Source organism: Diplodia seriata (genome assembly GCF_021436955.1).
Source record: "Diplodia seriata strain FDS-637 chromosome Unknown scaffold_11, whole genome shotgun sequence".
NCBI lineage: Eukaryota > Fungi > Ascomycota > Dothideomycetes > Botryosphaeriales > Botryosphaeriaceae > Diplodia > Diplodia seriata.
In genome coordinates, this window is record NW_027117318.1 from 1,140,862 (window position 1) to 1,161,535 (window position 20,674).

At 58.8% G+C, this 20,674-nt stretch overlaps 7 protein-coding genes across 7 annotated transcripts; 3 read left to right on the forward strand and 4 right to left on the reverse strand.

Moving 5' to 3' along the window:
- Window positions 1-780: 780 nt before the first annotated feature.
- On the reverse strand, window positions 781-1,688 carry SLS55_010053 (uncharacterized protein; the record flags this gene model as incomplete). Its single annotated transcript, XM_066781444.1, has 2 exons — window positions 781-1,329; window positions 1,440-1,688. The coding sequence occupies 2 exons, from the start codon at window positions 1,686-1,688 to the stop codon at window positions 781-783; spliced, it is 798 nt and encodes a 265-aa protein (XP_066628446.1).
- Window positions 1,689-3,733: 2,045 nt separating this feature from the next.
- Window positions 3,734-4,548, forward strand: tom22 (mitochondrial import receptor subunit Tom22; the record flags this gene model as incomplete). The annotated part of the gene is made up of 3 exons (XM_066781445.1): window positions 3,734-3,752; window positions 3,949-4,319; window positions 4,492-4,548. 3 exons carry the CDS (start codon window positions 3,734-3,736, stop codon window positions 4,546-4,548), a joined length of 447 nt encoding a protein of 148 aa, XP_066628447.1.
- A 2,702-nt stretch (window positions 4,549-7,250) lies between these two features.
- On the forward strand, window positions 7,251-8,646 carry SLS55_010055 (uncharacterized protein; the record flags this gene model as incomplete). The annotated part of the gene is made up of 2 exons (XM_066781446.1): window positions 7,251-7,264; window positions 7,374-8,646. 2 exons carry the CDS (start codon window positions 7,251-7,253, stop codon window positions 8,644-8,646), a joined length of 1,287 nt encoding a protein of 428 aa, XP_066628448.1.
- A 3,622-nt stretch (window positions 8,647-12,268) lies between these two features.
- SLS55_010056 (uncharacterized protein) lies at window positions 12,269-13,308 on the reverse strand (the record flags this gene model as incomplete). The annotated part of the gene is made up of 2 exons (XM_066781447.1): window positions 12,269-13,052; window positions 13,304-13,308. 2 exons carry the CDS (start codon window positions 13,306-13,308, stop codon window positions 12,269-12,271), a joined length of 789 nt encoding a protein of 262 aa, XP_066628449.1.
- A 554-nt stretch (window positions 13,309-13,862) lies between these two features.
- Window positions 13,863-15,434, forward strand: PMI1 (Mannose-6-phosphate isomerase; the record flags this gene model as incomplete). The annotated part of the gene is made up of 2 exons (XM_066781448.1): window positions 13,863-13,868; window positions 14,469-15,434. The coding sequence occupies 2 exons, from the start codon at window positions 13,863-13,865 to the stop codon at window positions 15,432-15,434; spliced, it is 972 nt and encodes a 323-aa protein (XP_066628450.1).
- A 2,172-nt stretch (window positions 15,435-17,606) lies between these two features.
- On the reverse strand, window positions 17,607-18,375 carry ARF6 (ADP-ribosylation factor, Arf Arf6; the record flags this gene model as incomplete). The annotated part of the gene is made up of 2 exons (XM_066781449.1): window positions 17,607-18,175; window positions 18,282-18,375. The coding sequence occupies 2 exons, from the start codon at window positions 18,373-18,375 to the stop codon at window positions 17,607-17,609; spliced, it is 663 nt and encodes a 220-aa protein (XP_066628451.1).
- A 772-nt stretch (window positions 18,376-19,147) lies between these two features.
- Window positions 19,148-19,812, reverse strand: SLS55_010059 (uncharacterized protein; the record flags this gene model as incomplete). Its single annotated transcript, XM_066781450.1, has 2 exons — window positions 19,148-19,564; window positions 19,807-19,812. The coding sequence occupies 2 exons, from the start codon at window positions 19,810-19,812 to the stop codon at window positions 19,148-19,150; spliced, it is 423 nt and encodes a 140-aa protein (XP_066628452.1).
- Window positions 19,813-20,674: the final 862 nt, after the last annotated feature.

Below are 20,674 nucleotides of genomic sequence, written 5' to 3' on the forward strand. Positions count from 1 at the left end.
GCTTTTGAGGTGGTGTTTCAATCTTGTATCAAACCCAGCCTAGCTATGAACGTGAGACTGTCCTCCTTTCCCCAGGCAATTATGTCGTTGCGGAATCACGCTAGCAGTGAACCCTGAGTGTAGGCTGGTGAGGGTTTATGGAGGACAAAAGGCTCGCATGAATCGGATCTTTGCACTCGAAGCCATTCCTTCTTTCTAAATCGTGTCTCAGTGTCAAAGCTCGACAGCCGCGAAGAAAGCCAAACAATCAGAAGAACGATGAGGCAATACTGGTCCTCAAAAGTGAATGGATCAAAGATTTCAGCAAATCGTCCAACCCAATCAGCCTCATCACCAAAGCCCGCCCCGCGCAAATCTAGATTCTCTAGAGATATCCGCGGTAGCACATGTACGACATGAAGATTCGTTTTCTTTCGTCTCCAAGGGATCTCCGTACCCGGACAATTCGACATCGCAAAGACCGACACTCTCACGTATGCGATCTCATCTACACGATGCTCACTACCCACGCTCGACACTGGGTCGAGCACTGTATGCCGTATCTCATCATGACCCGCCACCACGCCCAGCTTTGATTCGAAGCTCTCATCGCAGAGAGAATGTATGCCACCATTCAAACGCCGATACGATGCCCATGACCTTGCCCGATAAAGGTATAAGCCGCCTCTTTGCTGATTCCCCCCACTCCCAAGAAAGAACGCCTTTCCCACCCCAGCCCATTATCATATTACATATCCACAGTAGTAGTAGTAGCCAAACGGCGCCGCCCCCATCCCTCCCTCACCACAAACGCCCGCTCGGAGCATCATCCTTCCTCTCCTCCTCCTCCTCCTCCTCATCGCTATCGCTCACCTCCTCCCAATTCGCCAAGCGCCTCAGCATGCGATTCTCAGCCTTCAACTCGCGAATCTTGCGCTCGTAACCCAAGCCGGCATCGGCGCTCTCCTTGAGGGCGTGGCGGGCGTACTGGGCGACGCGGCCGAGGCCGGCCTGCCAGTCCTGGTGGTCGAGGCGCAGCTCGAGGTTGGCCTGGCGCTCGCGCTCGAGCAGGGCGTTGTAGTGGGCGTGCAGGGCCAGCATGGCGTCGTGCTGCTGGTGCGCGTACGGCCGCAGCTTCTCCACCACCAGCGCCAGGCTCGTCTCGTAGTCCTGGACCAGGCCCCGCAGCGCCGCGTTCTGCGCGTCCAGCGACGCCGCCGTGCCGTGCGCCGCCTGCAGCGACGCGCGCAGGTTGTTGAGCTCGGCCGCTTGCTGCCGCGACGTTGCGGCTGCGAGGTCGCCGTTGACTTGGGCGATGGTGGGGGAGGTGCCTTCTTGTGCGGCGCGGGCCTTGTGGGTAAAAGGTTAGCGATGGTGTTGTGTTGTTGTTTTGCGGGGGAGGGGAAGAGGAGGGAGGGGTGCGTTTGTTGGGCGGGAGGAGGAAGGGGGTGGTGACGCACTTGGATCTGCTGCACGCTGTTCATGATGTTGGCCGTCTGGCTCCGGTTCTCCTGCAGCACGTCGCTGAGCTGCTGCACGACCTGCCACAGGTGGTTCATGTCGGTCTGGTGGCCGCCGCTCAGCAGGCCGTTCACCAGGTTCGGCATGCCGCCGGAGCCATTGGGCTGGTGGCCGGAGCCCGGGGCGGGGGGTTGACGCGGGAGAGAGTTTGCCATGCCGTTCGTAGCGTCAATGTAGGCGTTGCTCATGCTCCTCGGGAGGGGAGGCACGCAGGGGAGGCGGAGGCGGTCGTGGCGCGGCCGGAGGAGCTACCGCCGCTGCTCTGGGTCCGGCGCGCTAGATGCGGAGCTTCGAGGGCGCGTCTTGGTCGATTCGGGCGCAGCGATGCGCGTTACGGGTGGAGCGGTGGTGCGGGAATGACTGCTGCGCGAAAGTGCGGAGGGCGAGTAGCTTGGTAGTCGGATCGTCGAGTGCTTCCTGGGCCGGGAGCGTGAGCGCCGTGGGTTGGCACGTTGCGCGCTGTCCACGTTCGGCGCCAAAGCCGCATCGCGGTCCAGCACCCAAGCTTGTCGGTCCCTGGTTTTTCCCGAGCCGCCGTTGCTTGCAGCCCTTCAAGGGGCCCGTGCGCTCTCTGTTCCACCACCGCCCATCGTAGTTGCAACCATCTATCACCTTTTGGAACTAAATACGGAACCTCCTAATTGAGTGCTCGCTCTCGTAACTATTGAAGATTCCTCATTGGAACTCTTTTTTTTGCGGGATGGATCGGATCAAATCCACCCCCGCCTTCTCATGAAGCCACCGCTTTAGTAGGCTTTGGGGTAGCACTGCTTCTCCCGGCTTTAATTGTTTACGCCTGTCAACTAAAACTATGCCCCAAACGCCGCAACACGACTCAGAAAACGTCTCACCATTCAAGTTTCCCAGCTTCACCAAAAGGGTATCACTTCCCAACCACCCGCTCTCCTACGAGCTCCGCCCCTCAACCCTCCAACAACAACCCCCTCAACTTCTCCCTCTCCATCTCCCTACTCCTCGCACCACCCACAACCCCATCCCCCTCCCGCCCCCCTTCCAACCCCTCCGCCCACGCCCCCACCCTCGCCCCCACCCTGACCCCCAAAGTCTTCGCCTCCGCAACGCCCCTGCCCAGCTCCCCATCCCTCGTCACCAGATTCACCTGCACGTTCGCCCTCGGCGCCGCGAGCGCGCCCACCCGCTCCCTCACATCCTTGCACCTTTCCAGCCGCCTGAGCGCCGCCCGCCTGCGTCCGTCCAGCTCCTGCAGGCGCGCGACGAGGGTTTCGTAACGCGCGGCGGCAGCCGCGTCGTCGTCCGCGTCGTCCGTTGCTGCTTCCGCCCAGGTGGGCGGGAGGGCGGCGATGGTGGAGGGGGCGGTGAGGTCGGCGGAGGGGTCGTCGAGCGGGGTTGATGTGAGGGTTTGCTGGTCGTCGGGGTGGAAGGAGGGATCGTCGGGGTGGGCGATGGAGAGAGGCGGGGCGCCGGCGGTCCAGTAGAGGGCGTCGATTTGTTCGGCGACGTGGCGGATGGCTAGCGAGGGGTAGGCGGATTTGGTGTGCCGGCGGAGGAGGCGGTTGACTGGTTGGTTGATGGAGTCAGGATGGGTGGTGTGGATCATGAAATCGGAGAGACGGGGATGTGAAGGAGTGCGGTGCACAGCCGGAGCTGAGTGCGACGGAATGTGATGTGTTTTGCGAAGGGGGTTCAGGACGAGGGTATCTGACAATGGGAACTGAATTTGCATGGAGTAATAAGGAACTACCTTCTCGGATGACATCCCTCATCACATTATCTGGAATGTCAGATGCGTCCAAGTTGCCGGCTCTCCATCTTTCTGGAGCTTGTAGCGGCTGTGACAAGATACGCGTCTGCGTGCGCAAGAACGCCGACTTGAGGCTGATGACGGTATTGCTATTTGTTGACATTGGTGCAATCGGGTCCGCAACGCAGCTACTTCTTCGCCCACGGTCGAAATGTTGAAAAAGTCACGGAACTTTTGTAAGCCGCGAGCTAATGTTGTCGCGCAATGGACGACGGGAGACGCGTCGAAGGCAATGACGCACGTGCATCGACGTTCCCCGTCGATCGGCGAAAAGCGCGGGTCGGGGAAGAAAAGTTGGCCGCCGAGCTCTACCGCAGCATCATCGCCGCAACCACCGACTCTCCCCATCACTCATCAACCTCAACCCCCACCCCCCGGCCAATCCGACCTCCATCTTCGGACCCCTCTCCCCCCTCTCCCCATCCTCGCGAACCCGTACGATCCGCCAAAATGGTCAAGCTTGAGGAAGGTGCGTAATCGACACAAAGAGCTTGCCATCGCTCTACAATCTCTTCCTCCCCACCGCCGCGCCCGCCCAGCCCAGCGCGCAAACCTATCCCACCGCATCTCCGTCCACCCTCCCCCACCCTCCCCGCAAAACCCCAATGCGCCTCTCCAACACCCCCACCCCCATCGCGCTGACCGAACTCTTCCCTCAAACGCAGTCCCCGACGAGGAGCTCTACGCCGAGCAGACGGGCCCCAACGCGGGCGAGGACGACTGGGACGACGCGTCGTCGACGACGTCGGACGCCGACAGCGACGTGTCGTCGCTGGTGCCGGACGAGGAGACGCTGTGGGAGCGCGTCGCGGCGCTGCAGGACATTGTGCCCGCGCACCAGCGCCGCTTCGCCGCCAAGTCGTACGGCAACGTCTCGGCGTGGCTGGGGACGGGCCTGCGCGTCGGCGCAAAGTGCCTGTGGGTCGTCGGCAGCTCCGCCCTGCTGCTCGGCGTGCCCTGGGCCCTCGCCTACGCCGAGGAGCAGCAGATGATCGAGATGGAGCGCGAGATGAAGATGCAGCAGAGCGCGAACGAGGTTGGTGGTTTTTTCTTTCTTTTTTTCTTTCTACTCTTTTGTTCTCCCCCATTTGATTCTGTTCCCTGGTTTCCTTTCCCTCTCTACAGGCGGTGGCTAGCCCGGTGCCTGGGGATGAGCGTGTCAGGTGTAATCCCCATGTTCCACGTAGCTGACATCTTCCCCCCTACAGCTTCTGGCTCCCGGTAGCGCAACGCAGCAGCCTGCTGAGGCTCGCCCGGCTTTGTAAGCGCGCACCGGTCCTAATCCGGAAATATATATCGTCGACAACTCCAGTCATTCGGGAGGGGAAAGATCGGAAGAGAGCAGAAAAGAGGCCATCTCTTTGTACAAACAATCTGGGAATGAAGAGGAGCGGGCGCAGTTTTTTGTCTTCGTCTGCGAGGGCAGCCGGGCCTGGGTAATGGAAGAATGATCCAAAGGGACGAAGTTCTTCTGTCACGAATGCGCTTGCTCTTGGCTTGGGAAAGCGGCGAATAATGGCCGATCTCACCTGTATTATCAACGTTTCTCAGCTCATTTGCCAATGCGAAAGTTTCAAAATCCTCGCAAGCTTCGATGACGTCAGACGTGTTTCGAGCTGCCACTGCAGTTGAGTAGGAGAAGCTTTTTTTTCGTCTGCATGCTACACAGTATATGTACAATATCCACAACCGCGCCCGCCGTCGCCTTTTTTGTCATCTCTAGTCCAGGGGGGAGCTCGCGTGCTTTACATTTGGCGAGCTTGTCGTGTTCGTAGCCACGTAAGGAAAAGGCGCTACCCTCGGAACCCATATCTCGATTCCTGCATGCGTTGAAAGAAGACGGCCAATTAGAGACGGCGCAATTAACCGAGGATAGAAAAAGGAACTCGTGCGTGCGTCGTGGGCCGGGGTAGTTGCAGACCTAGAAAGAGGAATACCTGAAACCGCGCGTTGGAAAACAGACGTCTATCGAGCGACCAAAGGGAAAGCCAGTGCCTATTTCATCGCTCACAATATTCCCGCATCCGCCAAATCCGAGCTTGCAAAAACCCCCCAGAAACAAGCGCGCCCGATGCAGGTTTTGGTAATACAGCCGAGGTATGGTATGAAAGAGAAAAGTTTATGCCGTACACGAGGGGGGTAGAGACATGATGGCAATGTCCCTAGCCAAAGAGGGGAGATGTCGTCGTCTAGAACGGCGGGGGCGCGCTCGCAGCAGCAACACCCTCCTGCTGCATCATGACCTCCTCATCAGCGGCTTCGATCGAGACGCCGAGGCCAACCTTGGCTGCGTTCTGTGGTAGATGTTAGAGCTTATCATCATGAGACTGAAGTAATGCAGCGACGTACCTTGGCATGATCAATTTCGCCCGAGAACGTGACCTGCACCGGCGGAGCGACGCGCTTCTCGAGCAGGCAGCCAAGCTTGCCCTTGCTGTCGACCTGAGCGCGGAAAGAGCTCGCACGGAAGTCGTACTTGGCACCGATGGTGGTGGTAGCGTCCTTGCTGGGCGCACCCATCATCTGGGCCATGGCGGGAGCGAACTCGAGGTTGACGGAAGCACCAGCCTCGACCCTCTCGGTCAGTTTCCTCCAGTAAGAGCCCTGAATTCCACCGGAAGCCAGAACCTGACCGCTAGCGATCCAGTCATCGCCCTTGTAGCGCGCCGCGTAGCTGAGCATGCATTGGGGGCCATGCGTCATGGCAGCACGCTCGTACACACCCTCCAGACCCAACGAAAGACGCTTTGTCACCGCCTGCAGGTAGCTACCAATGAAGATACCGGTAAGGCCGCCGTCCAGGATGGAGGGGTTCATGGCCTTGATCGAGGCGCTGAAGTCGGCACCAGTGTAGTCGTTCTCGAGCTGCAGCATCGACTGGCCGGGGCCAGGCGCGACCTGCATGCTGGTCTTGGTAACAAGGCTGTTGGTCCAGCGGTAGTTGAAGCGGCCGGAGAGCGAGAAATCATTGTCGATGTTGGCTTGCATGAAGATCTTACGGCGAGTTAGTATGTCAAGGCTGCCATCGACGGCGATGACGCTTATCAACATACCTTGGGCGAGCCGTAGAGAGCGGCGTACGCATAGGGCGGCAGGGCTTGCGAGCCCATGGACAGAGCATGCGAGACCTGGAACAGCGGGGCGACGCTGAAGGCCTTGGTCAGGTCGGCGCGCAGGCCGGAGAAGGCAAGGTTGTTGAGGAAGACATCGCGCTGGACTTCCTTGGAGATGTTGTCGATGGTGCCCGGGTTGCTCAGGCCTAGCGCGTCTCTCCGATCCGAGTATGCCGAGTAGTACGACTGCAGCTTCCGGTAGACGGAGTTGTTGGTGAGCACGTCCAGGGCCTGCTGGTCGGCCTTCTCTAGTGACGCCATTGGAGCGAGAAGCAGCTGTGCGGGCGGGAGGAAGAAGGCAGACTCGGCGCGGTAGGCGACCGGGCAGCGGGAGCGATTGGGAAATGGGCGCGCGGGCGGCGGCTGGGGCGCGAATGGAGGGGTGCGGGAGTGATGGCGAACTGGGCGAAGTTGATGATGCTGCGCAGCCAGAGCTCGGCCGCCGACTTTTTCGACCTGGACGCAGCGCGCGCGGCCAATCGGCAGAGAGCTGCACGTGACGTGACGACCAGCTGCAGCCCGTCTGCGCCCACCCTGCCGCCCGTCGTCAGCGGGGCTGCGAGCTGGTTGCGAGCTCAACTCACAGGCCGCTCCGCGACTGCAGAGTTCCGCCGCTCGCACCACCCACGCCCCGGCCACTGACACGCCCTGTGACTGGCGTGACTGCCGCCCACTGGGCTCCGCTTAGCTTCTACCGCCTTCAATCAAATCCTGGCCAGCATCGCGAAGTTCCCAACACCGCTCCAGAGCCACCTGCGTGCTTTGCCTCAAAACAAATCCCCACCCCAGCCCGCAGCAGCTCTCCCCCTCACCCACCCCGTCCGACGCGCCCGCACCGCGCACCGCTCGCCACCATGGACACCCTTCTGTACGTCCATCGCCGCGTGCCAGCCCACGTGATGCGCCGCGCCCACGAAGCATTGCGGGCCGTCGCATTTGCAGAGCGCTCAGTTATCTTGCTACTGACCAGGTCGCAGAACTGCTGAGGTGGCGGCCAACTCGCCCAGGTACCGGCGGCGGTCCAGCACCTTCATCGACGCCATCCATGACCTGCCGGAAAAGGAAGAGATGGCGCCCGCTCAGCTGTACAGCACCGAGTCGGGTCGCCTGTTCCACTCCGGTCGCATCGTCATCGCAACCGTCGGGCTGCCAGCCAGAGGCAAGACGCACATTTCCGTGGCCGTGGCACGCTATCTCAGATGGCTCGGCGTCAAGACGCACGTGTTCCACCTGGGCGACTACAGGCGCGCGACCATGGGCCCGGGACGCGATGTCCCCCAGGACTACTTCTACGTGAATGCCTCCCCAAGCTCTGTGCTCCTGCGCAACAAGATCCTCAAGAAGTGCAGAGAAGACATCTACCATTTCCTCGAGCACGAGAACGGTCAGGTGGCCATCTATGACGCAGTGAACGCCATTGGTGCGGGGCGAGCAGCTTTGGCCAGAGAGTTCGCCAAGCGCCAGATCCAGACGCTGTTCATCGAGTCGCAGTGCACAGATGAGAAGATCATCGAGGAGAATGTGCGGAGCGTGAAGATTTCTTCTCCGGACTATGTGGGTTGGAGTGATGAGGACGCCATCAAAGACTATCTGCAGCGCATTTCGGCGCGGATACCGCACTTCGAGACCATGGAAGAGCCGGATCTGCACTGGGTCAAGATGGTCAACGCCGGCGAGCGCGTCATTGTCAACAGCTGCAACTTCGGTTATCTCTCCCAGCGTATTGTCTTCTACCTTCTCAACCTGCACATCAAGTCTCGCCATACTTATTTCGCTCGTGCCGGAACCACAAGGGAAGAAGACTCATACAAGGCCGACGCATCACTATCGCCAGAGGGCGAGGACTATGCGCAGAAGATGATTCAGACTCTGTTGAAGCACCGCGAAGAAGAACGCAAAGCCTTGCACGAGCAGGGATCGCCTTCAGCCCAGCTTAAGCCGCTGACTGTCTGGACATCGACTCGTCGGCGTACCGTCGAGACATCTAATCCGCTGGCAGACACTGGATACCGGGTGAGGCAGCGCAGTCAGATGAGCCAGCTTCATCCGGGAGTCTGCGAGAAGATGACGGAAAGCCAGATCAGGCGCAAATTTCCTGACGAGGTCGCAAAACATGAGGCTGACCCTTACCACCACCGCTACCCGCGAGCTGAGGTATGCCTCCTCATCTGGTGGAAGAAGCAGTTTGCTGACATGCTTAGTCTTACCACGACCTTGCGGTTCGCCTGGAGCCCATCATTCTGGAACTAGAGCGTGAACAGAACGATCTCTTGATCATCGCACATGAGAGTGTTCTTCGTGTCCTGTACGGTTACCTGATGGCCTGCAACGCAACCGACATTCCAAAGCTAGATTTCCCTCGTGATGAGATTATCGAGGTAAGGAGCTTCTCGTTACATGTGTCCCTTGATTGGTAGCAACAGGCGAAACGCATGCGAACCCAATTGCCCTGCTGCTCTCCTGCTGGGGCCCTTTCATTTTCACAGATTCAACACACTAACAACGCTTTCCCAGATCATTCCCGCCTCGTACAACAATTCTGCTAAACGTATTCATATTCCTGGCCTCCCTGACAAGATTGTCCCTGCTTCCCCCGAGGACATCTCCATCCCCGTTCCTCCTTCCGGTCTTGTCACTCCTTCTCCGCTTGCTTCTGGCCTAGCCACACCTGATCCGTCCATGGCGACATCGTCGGGTCTTACACCGGCAGCAGGCTCGATTGCAGCAAGCCTCAGCGCCAACGACTCTACCGCAAGGCCTCGTAGCGCTACAGTGGGTGGTGAGGTCATTGGGAAGGGCAGCCAGGGATTGGCAGCACTGGCAGCTTCAAGAGGCAGGAGCGGTACATTGACACCGCAAGATGGCAGATCGACGCCTCAACCGTTGAACATTAAGGCGACGCATGTGGATCCGAGTTCGTAATGGAAGAACCGCAGTAGGCAATCACACGGCGTCGCTCTTGATTCCCTTTGAGGGCGATTTTAGACGGTACGGTGGGTAGAAGGATGGACAAGGGCTTGGGCTTGGAGGGGCTGGAAGGACTAGAGGAGGGTGGACTGGATAAATCTTGGGTTGACTTCCCTTCTGTCACATCGCTCGCATTACGGCTCTTTCCTTGCTGTTTTGGGATTTCACTCCTGGTTTCTTTTGGGCATATACACCGCGCTGGTTTTTGGTCCGTTTTTTACGATTCATGTTTGTCTTTATTGCCAACGTTCGCTCACGTGCAAAGCCACGAGTTATTCGGCAGCGCTGAATCTGGTTGGTTCACGCTCTGGAGGATCGAGCTCACATGGAAATATCGTTCCAAACGTATGAAAGATAGCACTTTGTTTGACGCGTATGTATGTACGATCACTACCAGAATCAGCCCTCCCTCCCTCCCTCAAGGCGTACGCAAAAAAATCGTAATTCTAGCGCCCTCTTGCCCAATCCAACGTTTACCGCCAACGTTGTCGACCCACCGCTGCCCCTGCCGCCGGCTGCCAAAACGCAGCTCGCCTTAAGCGAGGACAAAGAAGAAAGCCGAGGAAACTTAAATCCCACCCCCATCCTTCCATCCTTCCTTCCTTCCATCCCATCCACGCGGCCATCCATCCCAATCCCTACAATATTCCCCTCTCTCTCTCGTTCTCACCCTCTCACCCTCCAACCCTACGTAAAAACACACACACCTCACCCTCCCGAACCAAAGCGCAGTGGGAAAGAAAGAAAAAGAAGAAAACACACAAGACGATCGCCAACAGTCCAACTCTGCCCAAAAAAAAAGAAAAAAGAAGATGCCACTCACCCAAACGACCGCGTCGCCGGGCCAGCTGGCGCAGACGCTGCAGGCCTCCGCCGCCGCGTCGGGCGCCAGCAGCTTCGTCGCCGTGTACGCGTCGCACGTGGACATGGAGGAAAGCGGCCAGAAGAAGCGGCGTAGCTGGTGCGGCGACTGCGTGGCGGCGGAGCCGCTCGTGGAGAGGAAGTTTGGCGACAAGTATGGAGAGGAGAAATGTTGGGTTGTGTGGGTGGGGGATAAGGCGGAGTGAGTGGGCGATGTTTCTTTTTTTTTTTCTTTTCTCTTTCCTTCCTTCTTTTCTGCCTTCCTCCCTCGCCCCCCAGCCTAGGCGGCAGGGTTTGTTTGTTTGGTTTGGTTTCTTTCTGGTGAAGAAGGGCTGGGCTGGGCTGGGCTGACTGAAATTGCTTTGCTGACCTGAGTACCAGGTGGAGGACGCCGGAGAACGTGTGGAGGAAGGCGCCGTTTGAGGTGACGCATTTGCCGACGTTGGTGAAGGTCACGCCGGAGGGGGTAAGTTGGCTTTCTTGGCTTTCGATCCTTCCTCTCCCACCCCCCTCCCCCCCTTCTTCTTTTCTTCCATTTTTTTACCCCTACCTTGCAGTCGTCGCTTTCGAAACGTGTGTGGCGGGCGTGTGCTGTGGGCTGACGCATTCACCAGAAGTGGGAGAAGCTGGTCGAAGGAGACGTCTACAACCAAAGGAAGCTAGACGCATTTGTCGGATTTTAGGGGCAGTTTCCGGAAGACGAGCAAAGCGGCTTGATGCATTTTCTTTCCTCCTATGACTAGGTACATCCTATCGTTGACTTCTACCAGTTAGCGCATTTCGGATTCTCCCTTGCAGGAACGTTATTCGCCAGCGTATAACCATAACAAATTCCCCATTGATCGAAAGCTGTTTTGGACAGATGAGCCTCGAACCTCTGGCTGAACTACAACAACCATCATTGCTCGTGATTTTGTTGGACAAGCGTTATACTGTCTGTACGTGGCTCGACATATTTTGAGAGCGAAGATCATAAATCCCAGCGGTGCTTGTAGACAGCTCCACTCAGTTTAGTGTCTTTATTACTGGAACTTGCTGTTCCCTGTATGAAATTGTGTAGCCAACCCTCACTGGATGCAACCGGCAGCAACTGACACAGCATACTTTGACTTGAAACACCCATTCAATGAAGTGGCTCAGAACAATGGACGACATGAAAATTCTAGACCAGGAAGCAGACCATGCACGGAGACGCGGTATATTGAGGAACCGAGCCGAGAAAAGAGAGTGCAAGCATGCGCTGTGGACTTTTGCCAACCGTCAATGCAAGGAATGCGCGAAAGAAGTAGCCAGTACTCGCATATAACAACCGAGCATATCATCATAAACTTCATCGATTAAGATCTTTCGTATCCAAATTGCAACAATAACTCCGATCATGCAGACATGCCGGCCGTAGAGTAGGACGGAGGCTTTGGCGTCCTTTCTCCAGAAGGAAAATGCTGTGAGAGGGATGTGGATTCGCAACAGGCCCGGTGACGGTGATGTGTTATCTTCCGGTTTCGGGCAGGACGTATCTCCTCTCGACATCCATTTCGCGATCGGCTTCATCCTCGCCCTCGAAGCGCAGTCGGACGAAGCCGTCTTTGAGCTCGCCTAGGGAACCGCCGATTTCTTTTCCGTCCTTCTTCAGACCTTTGCCAGCGCGAGAGGCGACCACCTCGGCCTTGTAGAAAGTGGTGGTGCCAGGATATACAGCAAGGACATTTTTTCTGAGTGGTAGTTCCGTGAGGCCAGCATTGGAGACCGGAATGGGAACAAGGTTGCTGACAGAAGCGCGGTATGGTTGCAAGGGTGTTGATGGGTCCGGATCAGAGTCGATTATCTCATACCTGTCACCATCACGTCAGTCCGGCCGCGGTAGCGTCCAGCGAAGAAAAGTAAAATGTACCGCCGTTGTTTGCCCTCCCCAATGACGGAAGTGACGCTGCACAGGATTCCCTCGCCTTCAGTGTTTTTCTGCTTGTTGCGGTAAAAGACCTCAGTGCCGACACTGAGGCGGTGACGGTCGCCGACGGTGGAGACTTTGGAGAGCGTAGTCAGTCTAACCTTTGCTGCTGGGCTTTCGGTGTCTATGCCTAGTAGACAGACTGAGACCGTCAACTTTACCTTTGACGCTGTCCATGCTGTCGTTGCCGTCCTCAACCTTGACACTCGTCTCGCGCCCCGCGCCAACGCTGGTGCTCCTGCTTCCGGCCTTGCTGCTGCTGCCGACGCCCAGGCGGTCCTTGATTCCAGAGCTCAGGGTCGGCTTTGGCGAGTCAGCGATGGAGTCGGTGTCGTCGTTGGACGCATGGTCAAGCTTGTTCCGCTTTGGGTTGCGTTGAACCTTGGAGCTGGCGTGGCGGGAGCCGTTGGAGATGGTATCCGGCGAGCTGGCCGAGGCGGCGCGGAGGGCCGAGAGGAGCTCGAGTCCTTGGGTGATGGACATGTTGCTGTCAGACGAAGAGCCGTCCGTCAGGCTGCTGATGGCCTCATGAAGACGAATATTCTTGCGGACCAGGTCGTCAAGTTCATGGTCGACATCAGCTGGAGGCATATCACCCCGGCCTGTTGGCAAAGTCAGCAAACAGTCAAGCAGCGAGAATGAAGCCAGCTTTGACGGGCAAGGCAGTGGCAAGGCGACGATCTTGGCCCAACCACACGTGACATGCAACCTCATCGGATTGAAAAGCAAGAAGACGTCGAGATAAGGGGCGAAGAGGGTCGAAACAGAGCGGGGAGAGTTACTACACCGTAGATTACCTTCGATAGCTTGCTGTGCCACCCCGAGCTCGTAGATGCGTTTCTCGATCTCGTTTGATTCCCTCTGTACAGGAACAGTCAGTCTGGAGTAAGATACGTCTCAGCGCGCTCCGGACGAAACGCGAGACGGCAAGACGCGCAAAGCGGCAGGCGCCCAATTGGGCCCGGAGCGCAAAGCTGCGGCGGCTTCAAGGCGTGGGGAATAGTGATGAGAGACGGCGGACTTACCACCAGCGCATCGACCTTCTTGGCATCGGCGCGGAGCTGGTTCCAGATGCTGCGCTCCTCATCGGCGTCATCCTTTAGCTGAGTGCCGCGGGGTCTGCTGCGCGACGTCATGGTTGGGGGAGGATGGTGGCGTGGAGGCAGGAGGTGTGTGGTTGGTGCGCCGGCGCGTGCCTGGCTCTTTTCTCCGCGTTCGCTGCGCGGGGGTCGGAGAGAGGATCAAGAGCGCATCGAGTCGTGCCAATTGCGGCCGAATGCACGCGGTTGCGGGGGCGCACAGGGTCGCGCGGGCAGGTGCGACGCTGGTGCTAGGCAGCGCGGGGGAGGAGAGCCAAGGGCGGCGGCACGGGAGAGGTGGTCAGGCTGTGGTCTACAATGGGCTTGCGATGGTCGAGTGCTGCATGATGTCTCGGCGCCGATCCTGCTGGACCCTGCCACGTCCCGCGCAAGGACCCGGGCGCCAAGCCTCCCCGCCGCCGCGCCGCTGGTGGTGGGCGGCAGCTCCGCGGATGCGATGCCCGTTTTGTTCGCAGCGCCAATGTGACGTTGTATGCGAGGGGCCCATCCAACCGTTGCAGCTTTTTTATTTCTGACCCCTCGCGGCCACCTGTCGCTCTCTGTCCTCTCACCTCCGCTCTGTCGCCGCCATTGTTCGCATTCCAGTCGCCATGCAGGTTCCTCTTATTCGCCTCCAGTGCGGTATGCTGCCGATCCCAGACAATGCTGCGCTGCCCCGCTAACACCACCACCACCGCCCAGGCGTCAACAGCTACGATTGGGGTAAGCAGCCCTACCGAGCCGCAATTTCCTCGCAGTTCGCATGCCCCGCCCCAGAATCCGCAAAGACCTGACCTCACGTAGGCAAGGTGGGCTCCGCCTCCGCCGCCGCCAAATTCGCCTCCGCGACGCCGTCGAACGAGCTCACCATTGAAGATGAGAAGCCCTACGCCGAGCTCTGGATGGGCACCCACCCGTCGCTGCCCTCCAAGGATGTCGCCACACAGCGCTCATTGCTAGACCTGGTGCAGGACAACCAGATGCTCATGGGCCGCGACATCACTGAGCGCTACGGCGGGAAGCTGCCGTTCCTGTTCAAGGTGCTCTCCATTCGCAAGGCTCTGAGCATCCAGGCCCACCCCAACAAGAAGCTGGCCGAGCAGCTGCACGCAAAGGACCCCAAGAACTACCCTGGTACGCTTAGCGCCCCAGGTACCGGTCCACACAATTGACAAGAAGCTAACTGCTGTGCCACCACCTTAGACGACAACCACAAGCCCGAGATGACCATCGCCATTACTCCCTTCGACGGCTTCTGCGGCTTCCGCCCGCTCGCCGAGATTGCCCACTTCCTCGCAAACGTGCCCACCTTCCGCAAGCTCGTCGGCGAGGAGGCCGCCGCAAACTTCGAGAACACAATCAAGGGCCGCGAGACGTCGACGTCGGAAGAGGACACCAAGGAAAACAAGGCCGCCCTGCAGCAGGCCTTCACCTCGCTCATGACGTCCGACGCCTCGGACATCGAAGCCACGGCGCAAGAGCTTCTCTCCACGGCGCAGTCCGAAGGCGCCTCCTTCGCCGGCGGCGGCGTCTCCAGCAGCAGCGGCGAGGAGCTCGCCGAGCTGGTGCAGCGGCTGTCGAACCAGTTCCCGGGCGACATCGGGCTCTTCGTGCTCTTCTTCCTCAACTACGTCAAGCTGGACGTGGGCGAGGCCATGTTCCTCAAGGCCGACGACATCCACGCGTACCTGTCGGGCGACATCATCGAGTGCATGGCGTCGTCGGACAACGTCGTGCGCGCGGGCTTCACGCCCAAGTTCAAGGACGTCGGCACGCTGACGTCGATGCTGACGTACTCGTACGCGCCCATCGAAGACCAAAAAATGACGCCCAAGGACTTCGCCTACGTCACGCACAACACCAAGTCGTACTCGTCCGCCAGCGACTCGGAGCTGTACGACCCGCCCATCGACGAGTTCTCCGTCGTCCGCACCGCCCTGCGCGCCCCCGGCGCCAAGGTCACCTTCGACCCCATCATGGGCCCCAGCATCGTCCTGTGCACCTCCGGCAGGGGCACCATCGCCGTCGGCCCCAAGAAGGAGCCCATCGAGCCCGGCTTCGTGTACTTTGTCGGCGCCACGGCCGAGTGCGTGCTGGAGAGCGAGACCGACAAGGGCGAGGAGTTCGTCACCTTCAAGGCGTTTTGCGAGCTGGACGACGACAAGACCAAGAGTTCGTTGTGAGCAGTGGATGGCGTCGAGACGAACTGTCATACAGGAGGACGAGGCGAGGGCGCCTCGGGTAGTGAGTGTTAGATCATGAGCGACGAATCCATTTTGATTCCATACCGCATGTGATACGCAGCGTTATTTAGGTTAGTCGGTTCGGCATATTACATAGTCATTCGAAGAAAAAAATGCACGAGCGTAATGAGTAGGCAAAGCTCTCTCTCTGCAACCGTCTCGGAGATGTCGGTGATCAATCTCGATTATATACATACATGCATGCGGCCTATCCGCAGCGCCTCGACCTCTCTTCTACACCTTCCCTCCATTCATCTCGTACCTCGCGCACGTTCCCTCCCTACTACTACATCACGACGCCGCCATCGAACACCGAGCCCAGATATCACACACACACACACACACACACACACACACACACACACACACACACATCCTCCCTCCCTTCATCACCTCAAACCCGCCCCCGGTGGTGGTCCCAACTGCTATTGCGCGAGATTAACCCTCTCAGCACAGAGCATGCGTAGTACATAGTAGAGAAAGCGCACACGCCTTTTGATCCGCATCCTGAAACCCGATTTTCTTCGACCTACATACGTGAAGATCCAGGGGGGGCGAGGCGGGGCGGGGCCCGCAAGATGAGCGACGTACGACCCGATGTCGGGGAAACAGAAAAAAAGGTAATTAGAGCAGCCCTGCTATAAGCAAAATAACAACGGGGGAGGTGTGGGGACGGGAGTTATTCTTGGGTTTCGCACGGCTATAGGAGAGAACGTAAGAGAGTACGGGAAAGGGAGATGTGCATGAGGTGAGTATCACGAGCAGCTATACTTGATGATGTCGGGATGGAGTGGGTTTCTTCGAACGTAAAGGGTGATTGGCGGTCATCAGTTGACGCGTCGGCTACGAGGTGCCTTCATGTGATTGTGCATTTTGCGTGGGCTTCCGGGAAAGCTTTCGGGCTTATCGTCCTGCTTCCGTACGTTCGATCATTCACATGAAGCTCTTAGGTTGTCATGCTCAAGGAAGAACATGCATACCACTGCTTGGCCCCCAACCCTTGGCTCGTAGATCATAGCCGTCATCCAACGCGGCACCACATACGAGGCCTGGCCAATGCGACCTTATTGTACTAGTCTCTGTATAACACTGAATGTCTCACGCAAAAGGCGGTGTGCCGGATCAGAAGATTGGGATCATTTTTGGAGAGTAGATGGAAAACAAAGAGCCAGACGCCTGATATGCAGTATTGTCATCATCAATATCCGGTTCTTTTACATACAGGCGCCCATACCGACTTTCTTCTCCTACACACTACACCTTCTCTACTCACCGTAGATGCTCTCTTGTATCCATTCGGCCATCGGAGCTCTACCACCCTTCTGAAATCTGCCAGCCTCAGCCGCTTCTTACAGTGACAATTCCCAGCGCAGGTCCTCCTCCACACGGAGCGGCCTCGCTTCAAACCTCTCCATATTCTTTCAAGCCCGCCCACTCTCCTTTCAACCGCTTCCGGTGAATGATGTTGAGGGGGATGATGTGTGGTGTTTGGATATTAAGGAAATGTACTAGACAGGGATGTTGGGCAAGGAAATTTGCAGCCAACAAGAAAAATGACTCAAGAACCAAAAAAAGGGAAATAAAGGAAAAGAAGACGCTGAAAAGCACTGACCGAGCAAAGGAAATATGTGGAAAAACGAGCACGCAAATCCAGGTATCATGAACACGACCAACGAGACCAAAACGACAAGGGGAGAGAGACTATCTGATTAAAGAAGACTAAAATGGGGTTGTTTTGAAGAGCTGTAAAACAAAGAAGAGAATCTGTTTGGCGACGATTCTCGAACCCCAACCACACGGGTATACGTGGTTTTGAATGGGGTTGCGGCGACGGCAATGAACTCTTTTTTGCTTTCAAGACCACGTTCTATTTCGCTCGTCGAGATGTAGGGGCCAGCGGGGAGCGCTAGCTGTTCGCTCGCTCAATTCGACGCGGCACGGTTCGATATCTGTGCATATGCGCTGACTGGTGAGAGGATAAGGGAGAGGTTTCGGGGTATATGGTATCTAGCGGAGGGGCAGCAAGGACGACGCCGAGACAAAGCACACAATGGGGGATTCTCGGGTGATGTGAGATCGTGCGATCCCATCAAGACAAGCCGGGCAGGTGGTTTAGTTCGGCTGCGTGTTGATCTGCTCAGAGAGCCAAGCCTGGGAGAAGGTTAGTAAGTGGGAGCCTGGCGGGTCAAGTCTCACGGAAGGGTAACGTACCAGACCCTCGAAGATACCCTCGCCGGTGGTCGCGCACGAGGGCTCAATCTTCCACTTGTGGTCCTTGGCAATCTTATCCAGTTGCAGCTTGTTCTTGACCTCGTCGGGCCTCATGGTGTTGGAAACGTCCTGCTTGTTGGCGAAGATGAGCAGGCGGGCGTCCTTCATTTCACGGTCGGCGATAATGCGGGACAGCTCGCTGCGGGCCTCCTCGATACGGTCACGGTCGCTGGAGTCGACAACGAAGATAAGGCCTTGGGTGCCTGTTCGCGCAACGTTAGCGGCGGCAGGAATGAAATGCAGGACCAACGCACCAGAGAAGTAGTGCCTCCACAGAGGGCGGATCTTGTCCTGTCCACCGACGTCCCACACATTAAAGCGCGTCTTCTTGTACATGACGGTCTCGACGTTGAAGCCGACGGTGGGGATGGTGGTGACATCCTTGTCCAGCTTGAGCTTGTACAGGATGGCTGCAAAAACAGAGGCGTTAGCACGGCGTCCAATGGAGTCGCATCGCAGGCAGTCGCATTGGCGCGGTCGAGCGAAAAAGCAACATGGGGGGCGGGCGAGACGTACTCGTCTTGCCAGCGGCATCCAGACCCAGCATCAGGATACGCATCTCCTTGGTGCCGAAGATCTGCTTCATCATCTTGGATATTGAGCCACCCATTTTGCCGGCTGTAGAGGTCGCGCAACGACACGGCTTGCTAGAGAGGACGAGGACGGGGAGGGGTCGAGGGCGGCGGAGCAGGCAGGGCCTTGGGGGAGGACAGGTAACCGTGGGGGAGTGGGAGCGGTTGAAACGCCGGCTTTAGACAGCGGCGGCAGTCGCAGGGAGATGAGCGGCGTCGGGGCTGGGTGAAACGCGCGCGTGGGCGAGGGTCGGTGGGAGAGAGACGGGTGAGGCGGGGAATGCAGAGCGCAATTGAGCCAGGCCGGACAGCTGACTCCTTTACAAAAGCCGGGCGATAGGGGCCTCCTTCGCGGTGTCGACAAGAATCTGCGGTGGTGCTGGAGGGCCAGTGACTGAGTTGGGGGCGGCCGGGTTCCTGGATGTAGGGCTTAGGCCTGTGGTCTGGTCAGGGGATGCGAGGCCAAGCTGCGATCCGCGAAATGCAAAGCCGCAGGCCTTATTTCCCGCGCACGACCACGCCTGCCACATGCGACACGGCGGCTCCGCGACAACGGCTCCTACGCGTATGCCCAGGTCCAACGGGCCCAACGGCGGCACGGCGTAGCGGCTGCCCGCCGCGTGCCTTGTCCTGCGCAGCCGCAGGCGCTGCCATCCTGGCCCGGCGGCGTGCGGTGTTGCGGCGCGAGGCGGCGCCACGGCGATCAATTTCACGATGAATTGCACACAGGAGGATGCGCGCCCGCATGCGCTAAGTTGCGCAAGAAATGTCCGATATCAAAGCTCCGCCGGCTACGGCCCCAAACGTCCATCACCACTTGTCGTCCAGCCCGCCCTCCTTCTCGACCCGGTTGCGCTCGTCGTTAATCTCCCACCACCAGTCGTTCGCCTCCGTCTGGAAGTTGCGCTTGATGCGCATGTCCTTGGTCTCCTGCCACGGCTTGGGGCTCAGGATGAAGTGCACGTTCTTCACCTCGTCGTCGCGCCAGATGGCGTCGTGGACGTCCTTCCAGCGCAGCGTCTTGAGCGCGTTGTAGACGTACGGGATGGCCACCCAGCGCCCGCCGAAAACGTCAGAAAGCAGCGACTGATCGGCGAACTCGTACGAGTCCGTGTTCGACGACTGCAGAGCCCGCAGGATGGCGCCGTAGACGGCGGCCGAGGGGTTCACGACCTGGAGCCCGCCGTTGGGCATGCCCAGCCCGGCCGTCGGCGGCGCGCCCTCCTTCTGCGCCGCATCGGGCGCCGCGTGTTGCGTGGTGAAGGCGCAGTTGGCGGGGACCCTGCTCCGTGTCAGCGGGGTCCGGCGTCCAGCTAAGGTGTCTCTACTCACCAGTCGTCGGGATAGTGCGACTTGTGCAGCGGATTGCACACGCAGGCGTGGCTGGCGGCGAAGACGCGCGGGCCCTGGCCGTGGAGGTCGGGCGAGTCGAGCTCCAGCTCCATCAGCTCGTCCATGTTCTTCAGCACCAGCATGTCGGCGTCGAGCTGCACGACGCGGTCGTACTCGACCAGGCTGAAGGGCGTGAGCTTGCTCCAGCAGTCGTAGAAGCGCGGGTCATTGGTGTAGTCCTTGTGCGACTCGGGCATCAGATAGGGCACGCGCTTCTTGGGGATGCCGCGGGCGTCCAGCGCGCGGTGGCCATAGGGCGGGAAGTCGTCGGTGTACAGCACCACCAGCGGGTACTTTGTCTTTGCGCGCTTCAGCGAGTAGTCGAGGGTCAACAGGCCCTGCAGGTAGCTGGTGTTAGTGATCAAGACGGTCCACACTGCAGGCAGTCAGCATGGCGCCCGCGTGCGGCTCAGCAATGGCATGCCTCTCTTGGAGTCGACCACCCGCGTCTGGTCGGGGTTGGCGGCTTGCACGGCGTCTACGTCGTCCTGAGGGCTCATGTCTGCGGTTCGCGGTCAACGAGTGGTGGGTAGCCTCCGAACAATGCAGGGGCGGAGGGGGTCAGGACAGGATCTCCGCGACGCGAGCGCGCCCCGGGAGACATTCTGTTTCTGGGTCGGCGCGCTGGTCGTGACGGACCCCTCGCTCCTTGAGTCGCGGACACTGGGCACCACTCTCGGTCTTCCGCGTGCTCGGGATTGCAGCCGACTGCCGCACGCCTGCGATCTCGCCCTGCACTCGACCCGTCATCGCCGACCCGCCCCGCCCCGGCCAATGCCAGCCCGCCCATAGTCCCTGATGCCCGGGCGCTCCACGCTCCACGCGCGCCCGCGCGCCCGCCGCACGTCACCATTCTCCGCCCTACCCGATTTCTCCGCCGCGCTGCTGCTCAACTCCCGCCCACAACGCTGGTGATGTCTGCCACTGGGACCGCACCTGTCGTCA